Raw genomic sequence first — 13,767 nt, forward strand, 5'->3', positions numbered from 1 at the left:
CGAGTGTTTTAGTGACCTCCGAAGGCATTTTTCTCAACTTCTACCGATTATTTGAAATGCATTTTTCTTCAACCGCTGTTTTCAGAGTTCAATTTCTTCCAAACAGCCTGGGCGATCGGCTTGAAAATTTCGCACGACCTTCTTGGATATATTTGTCTGGTAATGATCGAAGGAATAAGATTTTTGATAACCATTCGCATTTTTTAAGTCACACTGAAGTTTTTACAAAAAAACTTTTTTGGAAAGCCGCCTTTTTGTAAAAATTTTAAATTTAACTAATTCATCGACTACCACTATTCTATCTATGTATTGTAATAATAAATTGGCTTTTGGAATTGAGAATATTTTCAGCAGAACCGTACTCATCGTCAGAAACCTTTTTCCCGCAATCCAAAGTACTATGTCAAAATGGATCACCGATTATTAAAATCCATTAAATTTTGTAAATGTATATTTTTTATTTAATTAAGGGGTTAGGGGTAATTTTCAGGAAATCGATTTTGCATTCTACCAACAACTGTTCTTTCAACCAAAAATATTGAGTCTTTGAAAAACGTAGACGGGCTTTAATGCTTTGTCTTCAAAAGAGAACATTTCAAATTTTCAGTTGTAAAAATGTACACGCTTTATTATGTTCGTATTAATAAAAACTCTGAATAAAATGCTTATTACTAAGTGCAGCATATTAAAAATAACAATAAATGACATGATTTGCACAGAAAATATAACGATAATAGCATACCAGAATATACGAAATGAGTACACATACCTTTTATTCCAGACATAACGATTAGTAATAGCAAATTTTGAAACTTAAAATAAAAAAAAAAAATTTCTTAGATTATTAATACCGAATATAGGCGTAAGCAAGCATATGTTTATCTTAGTGCAGCTTAATGTACTGCCGGCATGTGATATGGCTGCTAACAAATGACTAAGCGTGCAATTTTAAAATTTTGAGTATTGAAATGCACAACAATGAAATATACAAATGCGTTTTGTTGATTACAAATCTTGACAAATATTAAGAGTTTTCCACCAATTATATTCACATATACCAGAGGCTGGCGCGATTATATGATTGAATATACAAATATATACAAATGGGATTTCGTACTAATCTAGATTATGTAAAAACAATACATGGTCTTATATTAATAAAATTTTTTAGATATATTTTGGGTTTTGTTAAGTTTGTGATTGTATTTGTCACTTGTCTTTATGATCACATTATATCGCTATAACCAGCAGTTTTAAATATACGAAATTAATGGCAACTTTAAAATTCTAAAATGTGTAGGTTTTAACATTTCTAAAAATACTAAACAGAAATAAAGTATTATTATTTAAAATCATGCAAGTCTTTCGTTAAAAAATAATTCTACAACTACAAATTGTAAAACTATTAGGAAGATACTATAGCGTTGCTCGTCCTTTTGCTATCGCTTTATTCAAGGCGCTCAGACACGACTGAACGTCTTCGTAGTCTCGCGTCCATTCGCGCAAATTTCGTTCGGTTTCGTGTAGACGCGCCATGCCCAAACGTTGTCCACCGTTCTTCAAAGATGCAATACAATGGCATGCTAGAAGTTTGAAACATTGACGACGGATTACATTATGTGTCGCGCTATCCCAGTGCGGAGTAGCGCGTACAATCGGCCAAGCCATGGTCACATAGTCCAGCAATGCGTCCCAATTCCCCGAATCATATAGTTGTTTGGTGTGTGCGCTAAGCAAACGCTTGAATTCACTGAGATGTAGTGACGCACGTGAATAAGCGCTACTATCGGTTTTCTTACAAAGGCGTGATGTTGGTAGTGAGCGAAATATTTGTCGTTTGGCATGTAACAACTCCTCCTCTAATGGACTGCAAAAGGCATAAAAAAATGTTAATGATTATGAATTAGCATTACAAATATATTTATACACAGAATAGGGTATATTAAGTTTGCTACGAAGTAGTCCTAAGTCTTAGTCTCTCAGTTTTCGTATTATCGCTCTGATACTTTGCACACGGTATTTTATGTCTAGTTGCTTATTCGTCAGACGCCTACAATAGCTGCCTATAGCTTAACTACAAACTGAACAATCAAATACAAAGTCGTGTATAAAAAATTTTTTATTAGAGGATGTGGATTATTGCGTAAGGCAAGGGTATAATCTGCGAACAAATTTTTCAGAACGGATCACTGTAGCAGATTGCGGTCATACAAACTGAATGATTAATATCAAGTTCTTAATTGAATGGCATTTTTATTTGAGAAATATTTTCACGAATTTTAGTAAGAATTATGGTACAAAAGAATAAAAAAAACAATAAAATTTTCTAGAGCGAACACTATACAGGGTTTGTGCGGAAAGTAATAGGACTGATTTTCTTCCGTCGCCATGAATTTGTTCCTCCTGGACAAACCGTCAATGCCAAGTTTTACGTGGAAATCCTCAAAAGACTCAAACTAAGTGTCAATCGGGTCCGACAAGACATCGCAGCCGATTGGAAGTTGCACACGACAACGCCCCGGCCTACTCCGCCTTTCATGCACCTCGGCTTTCAAAGCTATTTCGGGCGCTTTCAATGCTTGGAAATCACGCTGGCAGGCCCGCTTCGACGCAGAATGAGCCTATTTTGAAAGTTTTTAAGGAATTTTAACGATTGGTTCAATAAAGTTTTCTCTTTTTAATTCGACTCAGTTCTATTACTTCCCGGACAAACCCTGTATAACATAATTGGAAAACTTTTTTTGACAAGATATTTTCAAAAAAAATTGGGATTCATGCTATAAAAATTGGCACTGTAAAGAGTATTCTAGCTTTTTTTTATTGTTCATACTTACTTTATATCTGGCATAGGCAGACGGGTACGAAAACTCTCCTCGGTTTTAGCGTCGCCCGCAACCAATTCTCCGACAATCAGATTAATAAGTTGTTGTTGCGACATTCCTTGCAAAAGCACTGGTAAAGGCATTTCTTCATTCATTTGTGCAATTGGTTTACCGCTGTTACCATCTTCACCGCCAAGACGTAATTTCTTCGCCATTGGTGTGCCTGTTGGCCATAATTGTTGTTTGGCTTTTGTTGGTGAAGGCATTACTGGTGGTTCAGGCGCCGGTGGTGTACTACCCATTGTGAGACGCTTACGCGGTGAACTGCGCAATATCATGCTGGTACTTAATGGTACCTTGGTTGGTGTACGTTGGAAGGGCATACGTAGTGGCGTATTGCCGACATCTGGCGATAAGCCGTTGTTAAAGCGACGCCGACCACGTTGACGAATTATCATTTCATCCGGTGATGGCATTGGTGATAAGATGTTATCCTGAGAAAGTGCTACATTTGTAGTATTGTCTAGAAGATGCGGCGTATTAAAAAGTGTTGCTGGTGTTGGTTCATTGGGGCTGTAGCGATTTGGTGTAGCTGTCGGCGTTGTAGCACCTCCACTTGCGAAACGCAGCGCTTCCAAGCGACTTGGAATTTCCGAGAGTGCTATACGGATTTGTTGTTGTTGGTGCTGCTGGTGAGGAGTTGTCTCCGTCGTCATCCTGTTTTGTGTTATAAGAAAGTCCTTATTGAAAGGATTTTTATTTATCTACGGTTATTAGCGCAAGTTTAACACAAACGGTGGATTTCTTTTATATTGTGTTCAAGCGTTTGAAGACGCCTGAATTTTCATACACTTTCTTCTTTGTTTTCTTCCAAACTGCGGAAAAGCGCCAATTATTTAAGCAAATTTGCAGTCGCCACAGAGTTGCACAAATGGTAACATACAATATATCATAAAAAGGAAATATTTTACATTTGATATTTATAAATATTTAAAATGTTATTAATATAATAATATATTTAATTGACTGGCAGTATGTCAAAAAGTTTTGTACAGAAGTTTGCATTATTTACGTTAAATATATCATCCCGGTCAAAAGGTTATGCAGTATTAAATCAACGTGTTTTATGCAACCCTGAGATATATTTGTGTTTGCCTTCACATGCTTTCTATCGAAATTTTCTTAATAAAACGCAACGAATTACGAACAAAACAAATCACAACAAATCAAAAATCCAAAATTTGGCTCCAATAGCTATGGAAACGCCTCAGAATACCACTGCTAGCAAAGGTAAGTGTTCAAAATTAAATTTGCTGTTAGACTTCAGCTACTAATATTATTTAACGCTTGAAGAATTTCAAGTGACTGGCGTATCCCGAAGTGGACGTGTACGTAAGAAATCATCCAAACTACTCGATTTTCAATCGCCAGATGAAGTGGAAAAGAAACTAAAAAGAGCGGCAAAACTGCCGACTCGTAACGGTAATGTACGTGGTAGAAACATTATGGGTGGTATTGGGCGCCCCGCTCGTAGATCCCACATTAACGTTAGCAATGAATTAGGTGGTGATCTAAGTGATTTAGCTGAAGACGACACCGAATTGCACGATGAAATGTCGGACAACGGGACAGATGGTGAAAATTACGGTGATAACAATTCGCCTACAGGTGATTCCGATGATGATCTTAAAGAGCTAGTGGCTGGTATTGTAGATGGGGAACCTACGGATAGCAATGGCAATCCAGAATCGAAAGTGCGTCAAAGTTTATATATGACAGAGAAGGCAAACAAACGAAGGGTGCTGAAAGATGGACGTGTTGTGACGGGAAAAGTTGAACGGAAAGATAAAGGCAAAACACGTTACACGGCGTACAGTATGTGGGCACGAGAATTACGTAAATCTGGTAAATTGAACAAAGGACAAGATCTAGGTAAAGGAAATTACTATAAATAAAAAATTTTTAAAAAATAATATTTTTTTCTTACTTAGATTTCTCAAACACAGCAAAACGGCTTGGTGAATTATGGGCGAACGTTTCAAATAAAGAGAAAGATTCGTGGCGACGTAAAGCTAAAATTCAAGCCACTAAAGCGAAGTCCCGTGATCGCGTAACGACTGCTACCATTGTAAATCCATCGTTGGCTTACTTTAAACCAACAACAAGAGCCAAAAATTTAACTGAAGGGCAAGAGCAAACGCCACCGCCAATAAGTACAGCACAGACGAACAGAGCGAAGCCACGTGGCAACTCCATTTCAGTGGCCAGTAATGCAGGCGATTCCCCAACCACTGGTTTAACAACAAAACGTCGAAGAAATAATAGCCTCAATCGAGGCAATGGCGTTAACAGCAACAATCTTTCAACACAACTGATCGCTACCAACAATAACAACACAACAAACAACAATTACACGAGTAACGCAGCAGTGACCACACATACTGTAAATTCGCACAGCAGAAAGTCGTCAGTGCCAAATATTGAGCCTGTTGATACGGCAGCACACCTAAAATTGCTCGGTGAGAGTTTGACCATCATCGGTGAGCGACTTAAAGAACATGAAGGGCAAATTGCGGTGTCCGGTAGCCTTTCCGTATTGCTAGACAGTCTGCTTTGCTCACTGGGACCACTACTGTGCCTGACAACACGCATACCCGGTTTAGAACGAAAGCCACAGCTGAGTGAAAACTTAACGGCGACATTGGACAATATCGCATACGTCATGCCGGGTCTTTAGTATGCTGGATACTGATTGTATTTTATTTGCTATAAAGTTGATCTTTTCTTAGCTATTAAGTGATACCCGTAAGAGGTAAGTGTTGTGAGAGTGTAAGCGAAGAAATAAAAGTTTATATTTAGGTTTTAACTTACAAATGCATATTTATTATAAAGTCAAATGCAAGGTTAAATAAAAAGGAATGTATAAATCTAACATCAATAGGTAATTGAGCATTCATTTATCAAAAATCAATACTAGATTTGCATTTAAAATATAGGTTAAGTACATATTAGCGGCAAGTTGCAAATTTTCATAATTGCAAAAGTGTAAATTGTTCGTTATTTTAATCAATAACTCTTTTAAAACATCAATATTAGCAGGTTTGCGAACTTTTAATTAACAAATTTCGATTTTTAATATTTAATTCCATAGTTGGAATTAAAACTTTTATTTAAAATTTTTTTTTTTAATTAAAAAATAGAAACCACGTATTTGGCAATTCTGAATATATCGGAATATTCTTTAATTTCCAGTTTAAATTAGCCTAAAATATTACTACACAACTAGATCTAGTTTAATTTTCGAGACAAACCACAAACAAAACAAAAAGTATTATCAACATTGTAATATATCTATTATTAAAGTCCATGAAGATAAATGAACACAGATAATAGGAATTTTAGACTAAACATTTAGCATAAAAGCTATAATGTAAACACCGCCACTAACTTCAAGGAACAAACAAATAATAGGTTTCAATTTACTTGCTGCGGAATGTTTGAGAAAGATGTTAAATTAAATATATATATTGTTTTTTTTTTTTAAATTATTGTTCCATCCATTACTACAGGTCATAGGATCCATATGTTATTAAGGTCACTCTGGGTTTCAACAGTCGTTTGGAGAGGTCACTTGCTAATTATTTGACGCATAATAATTTACAACTGTTGGGATAACGCTGCGGCAGATATATTGTCGCCTGCCCCAGCAGTTTTCTTCGCAACACGACAGACTAACACTGGAGCCACACAGATTTCGATAGGTAATGACTTTTGATCATTCACAGCAATAGTTTCATTCCAGCATGGCACAGGTTGTTGTGGATTAAATTGTATGCGACTGGCTGTGTTCTTGTTGAGGGCTGTGGTAGAAAAACTGTCATCTAAAATAAGTAGCGCAGATTCGGGATTGATCTGAAATTTAAATTTATATATATATTTTTTTAACCTTCCATATTTTTGTGACATACCATATCTGTTTGGCAAACATGTCGGTGGGCTGTAAGCGCTGCTTTGGCCGCCGCTAATTGCGTACGCTCCCACTGGGAGTCACGCACTGTTAACAATGCTTGGTAAGCTAACGTATGTACGTGTATACGGGTTAAAAGACGTCTTCTTGGCAAGCCTGTGGTATTCTTATAGTGATCTTGAGCTAAAATTTGAAATACCTCACGCATTTGGTCTAATGCAGTGGCAACACGCGGATTCCAGTCTGTAGCAAGTGTTGTGCGTCCATGTGTTAACACCTGACGTAAATTTTCTAGCTCTTGCTCATTCATGCCTAACGAATCCACATATGGGAGCACATATTGTCGCAGCAATTGTAGCAATTCGATTTCTACGTAACTTGCCATTTCGAAATGTTGCAAAGTAGCAAATGTTTGTGAAGTAATTTGTTCTTGAACTTTGAGTAGTCGTGCTTCGCGTACGCCAGGTGCAAACTTGTAGCTATCCATCATTTGTATGCCGCTGATAACAAGTAATCGTGGCTGGAAATTACGTACAGCTTCGTCAAAATGTTCAACAGAATTTAAATGTGGATTATTTTGATCACTGTGTAGAATGTAGCGATTTGCGCGTGGCGCTACAAGTGGACCCCAGGTGTCACCAGACTTGTACTCCAATATAAGGTGGATATCATCTTCAGGTATTTCATCACCTGCTATTTTTATTTCTGCCGGCACAAGTCGACGTAACCTATGATAAATAAATAATTTTGTAAATTAGTTAAATATCAACAAATACGTTAACTTCGATTGCACCGAATCTATAATACCCTTCATAAATACAAAAGTTTCCATACAAGAACTCAAAGAATCGGATAATAATCCGTGCCCAAATTTCATTTACAATATTTTTCTTATATGGCCTCTGACGTTTAGTTCTGGGTGTTACAAACTCTGTAGCACGCTTAATACACTTTTTTAAATACTCACTTCTTTGACATACGCGCTCCTAGTAGCACATTAGCACCTTCCAAATGAAAACGAGTGCCCATAAGTGGTGCATTGCCACCAAGGAACCATTTGATGTCGTCACGGTGTCTAGTCTTGGCAATTTGTATAAGTTCCCTAAAAAGTTCGGTGTTGGGCATGATTCGTCTGTAATGACATTTTCAAGTCACAAATTAAACACATTTCAAATAATTTATATATATTTATGTACTCACTCGGCTGCTGCACCATTTTGAAAATAATATGCGAATGTTTGTAGTAACTCTTGTCGGTCATTAACCTCGTCCACAGTAAATTCTGGACCGACACCTTTTACCAACTTCTCGGTATAGTTAAGAAAGTCTGTCGCATGCAACAACAAATCGGTGCAAGCACCATAACCCACAGCAACTTTGGGCGCTTGTAGCGGCTTTTTGAAACTGCTCTCAATCGCCAGGAGCCCCGTAAGTATTGAAGTAGTTTTGTTTAATTGTTTTAGTGACAAAAATGCTTGCCAAACAATAGAAATTAGAGCTGCAAACACCGAGCAGGTGGTCACAAGCGACATATACTTTATTACCGAGGTCATTGTATTTTTTTTCTAGTCGCTTTTATACTGGTTGCCCTTGAGACTGTATATATGTATGTATGTGGGTAGATATTCAGGAAAGCGTTAGTTTTTAAAGTTCACTATATTTTGAACTTTACCAGCAAATATTTTTTTTCACACTACAAAAAAATTCGTTGACTTTTCGTTGGGCAAATATATATTTTCCACAGCTTGTCTGGCTGCTGTTCCGGCTCTCACTCCACACCATTCATCATCTACCGCTGTGACTGATGCTGTTGGTTAACTACGGTTTTCTTTCTTATCTTGCTATGCACTTGTTGTTGTTATGCGTATGCATTCAAATTCATCTACTGCTTGAATATTTATGCACGTAGCCACGACAGAGAGTTGACATTTTTTTCCAACACTAGTTCAAGACTATTAAATATTTATAACGCGAAACTAGAAAATGATACGGAATGACCAGCTGAACACAAATACCGATAATACATAAACACAAGGCAGCAACAAAATAACTGCCAGCGGCAAAAGCAAAACAAAAACAGCAAAAAAGATAAGTGATTTTGAAAACAAAATGGAATATTCAGCCGTTTCTTTCTTATTTGGACGCCGTTGAAAATATTTTAAGTTTTCAGTTACTGCGCCGTGTAAGAGTTAATACAGCGCCTTCTAATATATTTAAAATGCTTTAACAGCATACTACATAAAATATTTTTATTTTTGTTTTGTTATAAAATATATTTATAAGTGGTATTATTACTTTTATATAATTAAAATAAAAATGTTTATCTCAATAAAAAATTATTACAACAAATTGAATCAGCGAAATAAAATAATTAATATTTAAAACTTTTTAATTATAGGTGGATATTTTTTAATATTTATCTATAGAAATCGGAATTTAATAAGTAATTAAATGAAAATATAAAAAAAACAGATTATGGTGATTCGAGTTAGTTCGAGAAGTTAAACTGTATTTGTCAGGTAATGATCGAAAGAATATTTTTATAATAATTTTTTATTTCTGAAGCCATTAAATGAATTTTTTCAGAAAAAACTAAATTTTTTGGAAATCTACCAATTCGTCATAAAATAAAATTTTTACTAGCCCATCTACAAAAATATTATTATTATTATTATTTTATTTTTTTTTTTTTTTGATTAGAGATATTTTTAAGCAGATAATTCTTCCGCTCCACCAGTCGCCTTCTTTCAGAAGTTCATCTGGAGATCAGCTACAGGTCAAGGAAATCCGAAACTGATCAAAATTAATCGGCGAAAACGAAGGCACTTTATTCTGTAAATGTACAGTTTTAATTTACTTACTAAATTTACTAAAATTACACCTAAAAAATAAATCACAAAAACGCTGTTTTCTGACTCGCATGTGGATATAATCCGTTAAAGCATAATATGTAATAATGCAACAACATTATATCTTGAAGTAATTTTCTATGCTATATTTGTTCGAATATGTCAAAAAGCTTTACTTTAGTAGTATTACTTGTTTTGATACCCAACAAATCTTTTCCACATTCCATACCAATTATAATACAACAGTGTTACGTCGTACGAATTACTTGTTTTTTGTTTTAAACTCAACCTCTGACACACCACATTACCCCATTCAATACTCAAAACTCCACTTACAATCTACTTTCATTTTAGTTGGGAACATTTTCGCAATCACTCCGCCTTACGCATCACCTTGAGTTATTTTTACCGTTGCATTAAAGGAATTTTTCAACAACTGTTTAAATTTTCGCTTAATACTTTTTATTTTGAATCTACAGTCGCCTACCACGTGCTCGTTGCCGCGAAAGGCCACCAAAAGCGCGTCCATGCACTTGAAATAGTTTCCAGTGCAAGGACAACCGGCAAGTTGCAGTCACTAACGACCGGCATATGGAAACTGAAAACTGGTTTTGTTTATACCATATAAATACATATATTTCATGTACATAAACACAAGCAAGCGCTAAATGTCAATCAATTATTCTTTTTTGCCTCATATTTAAAGTTACTCATACGCCACGTTGCTTGCTTTGTAATGGCTATATGTCAAAGTATGTTCCGCATTTTGTGAAATTAATTAGACATCTAATGGGCGCATCAGCAAACACAACAATGTGTGTATCGGAAATTATATGCCGGCGTAATGGCGCGCGCCAGAGTGAGTGCGGCGCCGCATGCGCACAAATATACACAGGTTTGTTGGCATCTATGTACATATGTATATATTTAAGTACACTTCATGGTTGCTCTATTCCGTCAGTTGGTTAAAGTGTAAGCGTTAAGTGTTAAAAAATTATGCAGCATACCGCAGGCAATAAGCAATAGCGTTCACTATTCGTAATCGGCGCTTTAGCAGCTTTGCTGGAAGTGTGTGCGAAGCAGTTCAATGTGCATACGATATGATTAAGCTTATGTAAAGTGGTGCAATATTGGATTATTTGAACTTTTTGAAAAAAGTATTATTTAAGAATATTTATACTCTTGCAAGTACTTGAAGGAATTTCCCAGTCGTTGCTTTTTGCAAGTTGCAAGAGTATAAAATGTTCGGTTACGCTCGAACTTAGCCTTTCCTTACTTGTTTAGTAAATATTTATATTATTTATTTATTAATAAGCATTATATTAAATTTGTTATTGTTGATTTTATAAATGTATATGTATTAACTCGGCTATAATCGCTTAAGCGGTGTCTACGCCAATTAAGAAGAAGATATGTATTTACTTTTTATGTAAAGTTTCTTTTTGAAAGAAATGTAAACATTATATAATAAATATTTTTATAAGAATAAAGAAATTTGGTTTTCTTCAATTTTCAATAATTTAATTATACGTTATTTACTATGCATACTTTAGCATATTCATTGCTTATTGTTTTGATACTTTGTGCCACTTTTTGCAATTTTACTTTCAAACATTTTCGCCGGGTGGCGTTTCCTGCCTTTATCAATATATAAATATGCATGTATTTCGGATTTAGTATAAATTGCTATAATTTACTTGTACAAAGTTGACTATATTAAAAATAAATTAATTAAATTTTAATTAATTTTACTTTTAATTTATTACTTTGTATTTTTTTTAATTTATTAATTTATTTTATTTTTTAATATTTGTTGTTTTTTGGTCGAAACACATTTTATTTTCAGTAGTGCATTGAATTCCATTTTAGTAGCAATTATGCTTTGACTAATCTTTGGCGCGATATTCGATTGTTCGATTATGTTCGTTCCGCACTTAAGTTGAAGCATCATCGTATCACTAATATCCGCTATTTTGATTTTTTGTTTGCTTACATCTTCACAAACATCACACAATCATCATGTTTTTTTTTTTGGAGTTGTTTAACATAAGTGATTTTTGTTTTGTTATTCCCTTTTGTGTGTGAAATTTCGCACATAATAAGCATACGCACGCCGGCAGCACAACCGTCGGCTTTTGTTCGCAAATTCATTAAATCTTTAAATTTTTTATTTACATAAAATACCCTTACTCTTCTGCATTTCGTTTTGCTTGGAGTACTGTCAGCGATTCATACACTGTCATGCTGACTTTTCTGTAGCATTTCTTGTATGCAGTGACGTAAGCTTGCCAGACAAGCGCGTACAGTATTCCATGGTGTAAAGTCCAATCAATTACAAATTCAAAAAAAAATAAAATAAAAAATCTGCACAATCGACCTTTTATTGCTTTTATTTCGGCACTCATGCGCTTAATAGACGTGATTTAAATAATAATTCTGGCGAAATTTCGCAAATTTAGGCAATACTGCCTCACTTTTTTGACGTTTTGCTCAATTATTTGATTTAAAAAAGTGTTGCTTATAAGTAGATAATTAAGTGACATTATTTTGAAAGTATTTGAAACCGGCTTTATTTTATAAACCAAACCTAAAGCACGTCCGTTACTGTGTGTCATAAAATAAATATATGTAAATTGGTATAAATAAGCATTTTTTGTAGAACTTTGTGCGCTAATGCAAAGTCCATGGATCAGTCTGGAAAATGAATTGAATTATGGCAAAAATAATAATTAAAAAAATTGCTGTTTTATTGTTCAGATAATGTGACAGATTATATGGCAGATGCAACAATGCAAAATAGGAAAACCGGTTGCAATATAAATAAGCTGGTGCATCTATTCCTGATCGAACAAAATTCTATTAACAACTCATAACATGTGTAGTAACAACAAAAAACAAACACATAGCTATGATCACGGATCTTCGGATTACAGATCGTCTAAGTATCACTAAGTGATTTTGATATTAGCGAGACGTTAAAGTAAAGCGTTGTCGCCAGTAAGAAATTCTTCCATATATAACGATGAGAGACGCGCATCTAGTAGAGCAGCGGCAGCAGTGCAGTTTGCGGTTTGCGATGCGCTTGTCAATTTGCTTTCAGTTACACCCCTTTGTGTTGGCGGTGGTGGATGGCTTCTTAATTGCCTTGTGTTGAAATTGAACGCTGGTAATCGCATTACACATAATTAATATTTATGCACAGCCATAAGATTGAACTTGTTAATAAAGTAGAATCAATCATACTTCCTTAAGTTGAGTTTTATACGCTTGCAACATGTTGTTACAGAGTTTAATAGTTTTGTTCACCTAACGGTTGCACGTATTACCTAAAACTAAGCGAGATAGATATAGAGTTATATACTGATAAATGATCAGGATGACGAGACGATGAAATCGGACTACTGATACGCTTACAAAACGTCATTAACCGAAAACTTATAAAGTGCCATAAATAGGCAGTAAATTAAGATATATCTAACAAGGGCTGCATATATATTCTGGCCTATTGGGAAACGACAAAAAAGTGTTGCCAGGTCTCTGACATTTCCAGTTTAATGTTTATATATATCTTTAGCATAACACACAATCAGAACGTTTTGTCATTTAATCGTGAATTGTTTTATTTACATGGAATTAAAAAACCCCATCTCGGCAAAAATGGAATTAACTCGTGAACATTTTAAATGGGATCATAACTTCACAACTTTCGACGTGGATTATCACGACAAGAGTGCATCGGTGAAAAAAACACCATGGAGAAAACATATAGCACTGTTGAAAACTGGTACAACGAATTCAATCGTGGCCGACGCTCTCACAATTTTATGTTCAATGTGAAGGTCGTCCAAAAACATGTGATTCTTTGAATGCTGAAAAAATACGATCGCGGTGCAATTAATATAATGGGAAAAACTTTCGAATGGATTCCTTTAGCGTATGAGCTATGCCAAAAATTCTCCAATCGAAAAAAATATATTCATGCTCCTAAGTACCGAAAAAAAAAAAAAACACATTTTTTGATAAATATGCCTATATATATATATATATATAGCAAACTACGTAGAACTGTAATTTTGGACAGAGATCGCAGTAGCAAGTTGCAACTATTGGGAAATGATTTAAAAAAGTA

General features: G+C 34.9%; 3 protein-coding genes across 3 annotated transcripts; 1 reads left to right on the forward strand and 2 right to left on the reverse strand.

The window, feature by feature from the left end:
• Nucleotides 1-593: 593 nt before the first annotated feature.
• Nucleotides 594-3,707, reverse strand: LOC126763195 (uncharacterized). The gene is made up of 2 exons (XM_050480489.1): nucleotides 2,835-3,707; nucleotides 594-1,867 (listed from the first exon to the last, which is right to left on the reverse strand). The coding sequence occupies exons 1-2, from the start codon at nucleotides 3,536-3,538 to the stop codon at nucleotides 1,417-1,419; spliced, it is 1,155 nt and encodes a 384-aa protein (XP_050336446.1). The 5' UTR covers nucleotides 3,539-3,707; the 3' UTR covers nucleotides 594-1,416.
• Nucleotides 3,708-3,995: 288 nt separating this feature from the next.
• LOC126763186 (homeotic protein deformed) lies at nucleotides 3,996-5,754 on the forward strand. Its single transcript, XM_050480473.1, has 3 exons — nucleotides 3,996-4,112; nucleotides 4,176-4,754; nucleotides 4,814-5,754. The coding sequence occupies exons 1-3, from the start codon at nucleotides 4,079-4,081 to the stop codon at nucleotides 5,557-5,559; spliced, it is 1,359 nt and encodes a 452-aa protein (XP_050336430.1). The 5' UTR covers nucleotides 3,996-4,078; the 3' UTR covers nucleotides 5,560-5,754.
• A 278-nt stretch (nucleotides 5,755-6,032) lies between these two features.
• On the reverse strand, nucleotides 6,033-8,865 carry LOC126763179 (ADP-dependent glucokinase). The gene is made up of 4 exons (XM_050480462.1): nucleotides 7,990-8,865; nucleotides 7,757-7,921; nucleotides 6,791-7,517; nucleotides 6,033-6,734 (listed from the first exon to the last, which is right to left on the reverse strand). Exons 1-4 carry the CDS (start codon nucleotides 8,340-8,342, stop codon nucleotides 6,480-6,482), a joined length of 1,500 nt encoding a protein of 499 aa, XP_050336419.1. The 5' UTR covers nucleotides 8,343-8,865; the 3' UTR covers nucleotides 6,033-6,479.
• Between the last annotated feature and the right edge of the window lie 4,902 nt (nucleotides 8,866-13,767).

Source organism: Bactrocera neohumeralis, chromosome 6 (assembly GCF_024586455.1).
Source record: "Bactrocera neohumeralis isolate Rockhampton chromosome 6, APGP_CSIRO_Bneo_wtdbg2-racon-allhic-juicebox.fasta_v2, whole genome shotgun sequence".
Lineage (NCBI taxonomy): Eukaryota > Metazoa > Arthropoda > Insecta > Diptera > Tephritidae > Bactrocera > Bactrocera neohumeralis.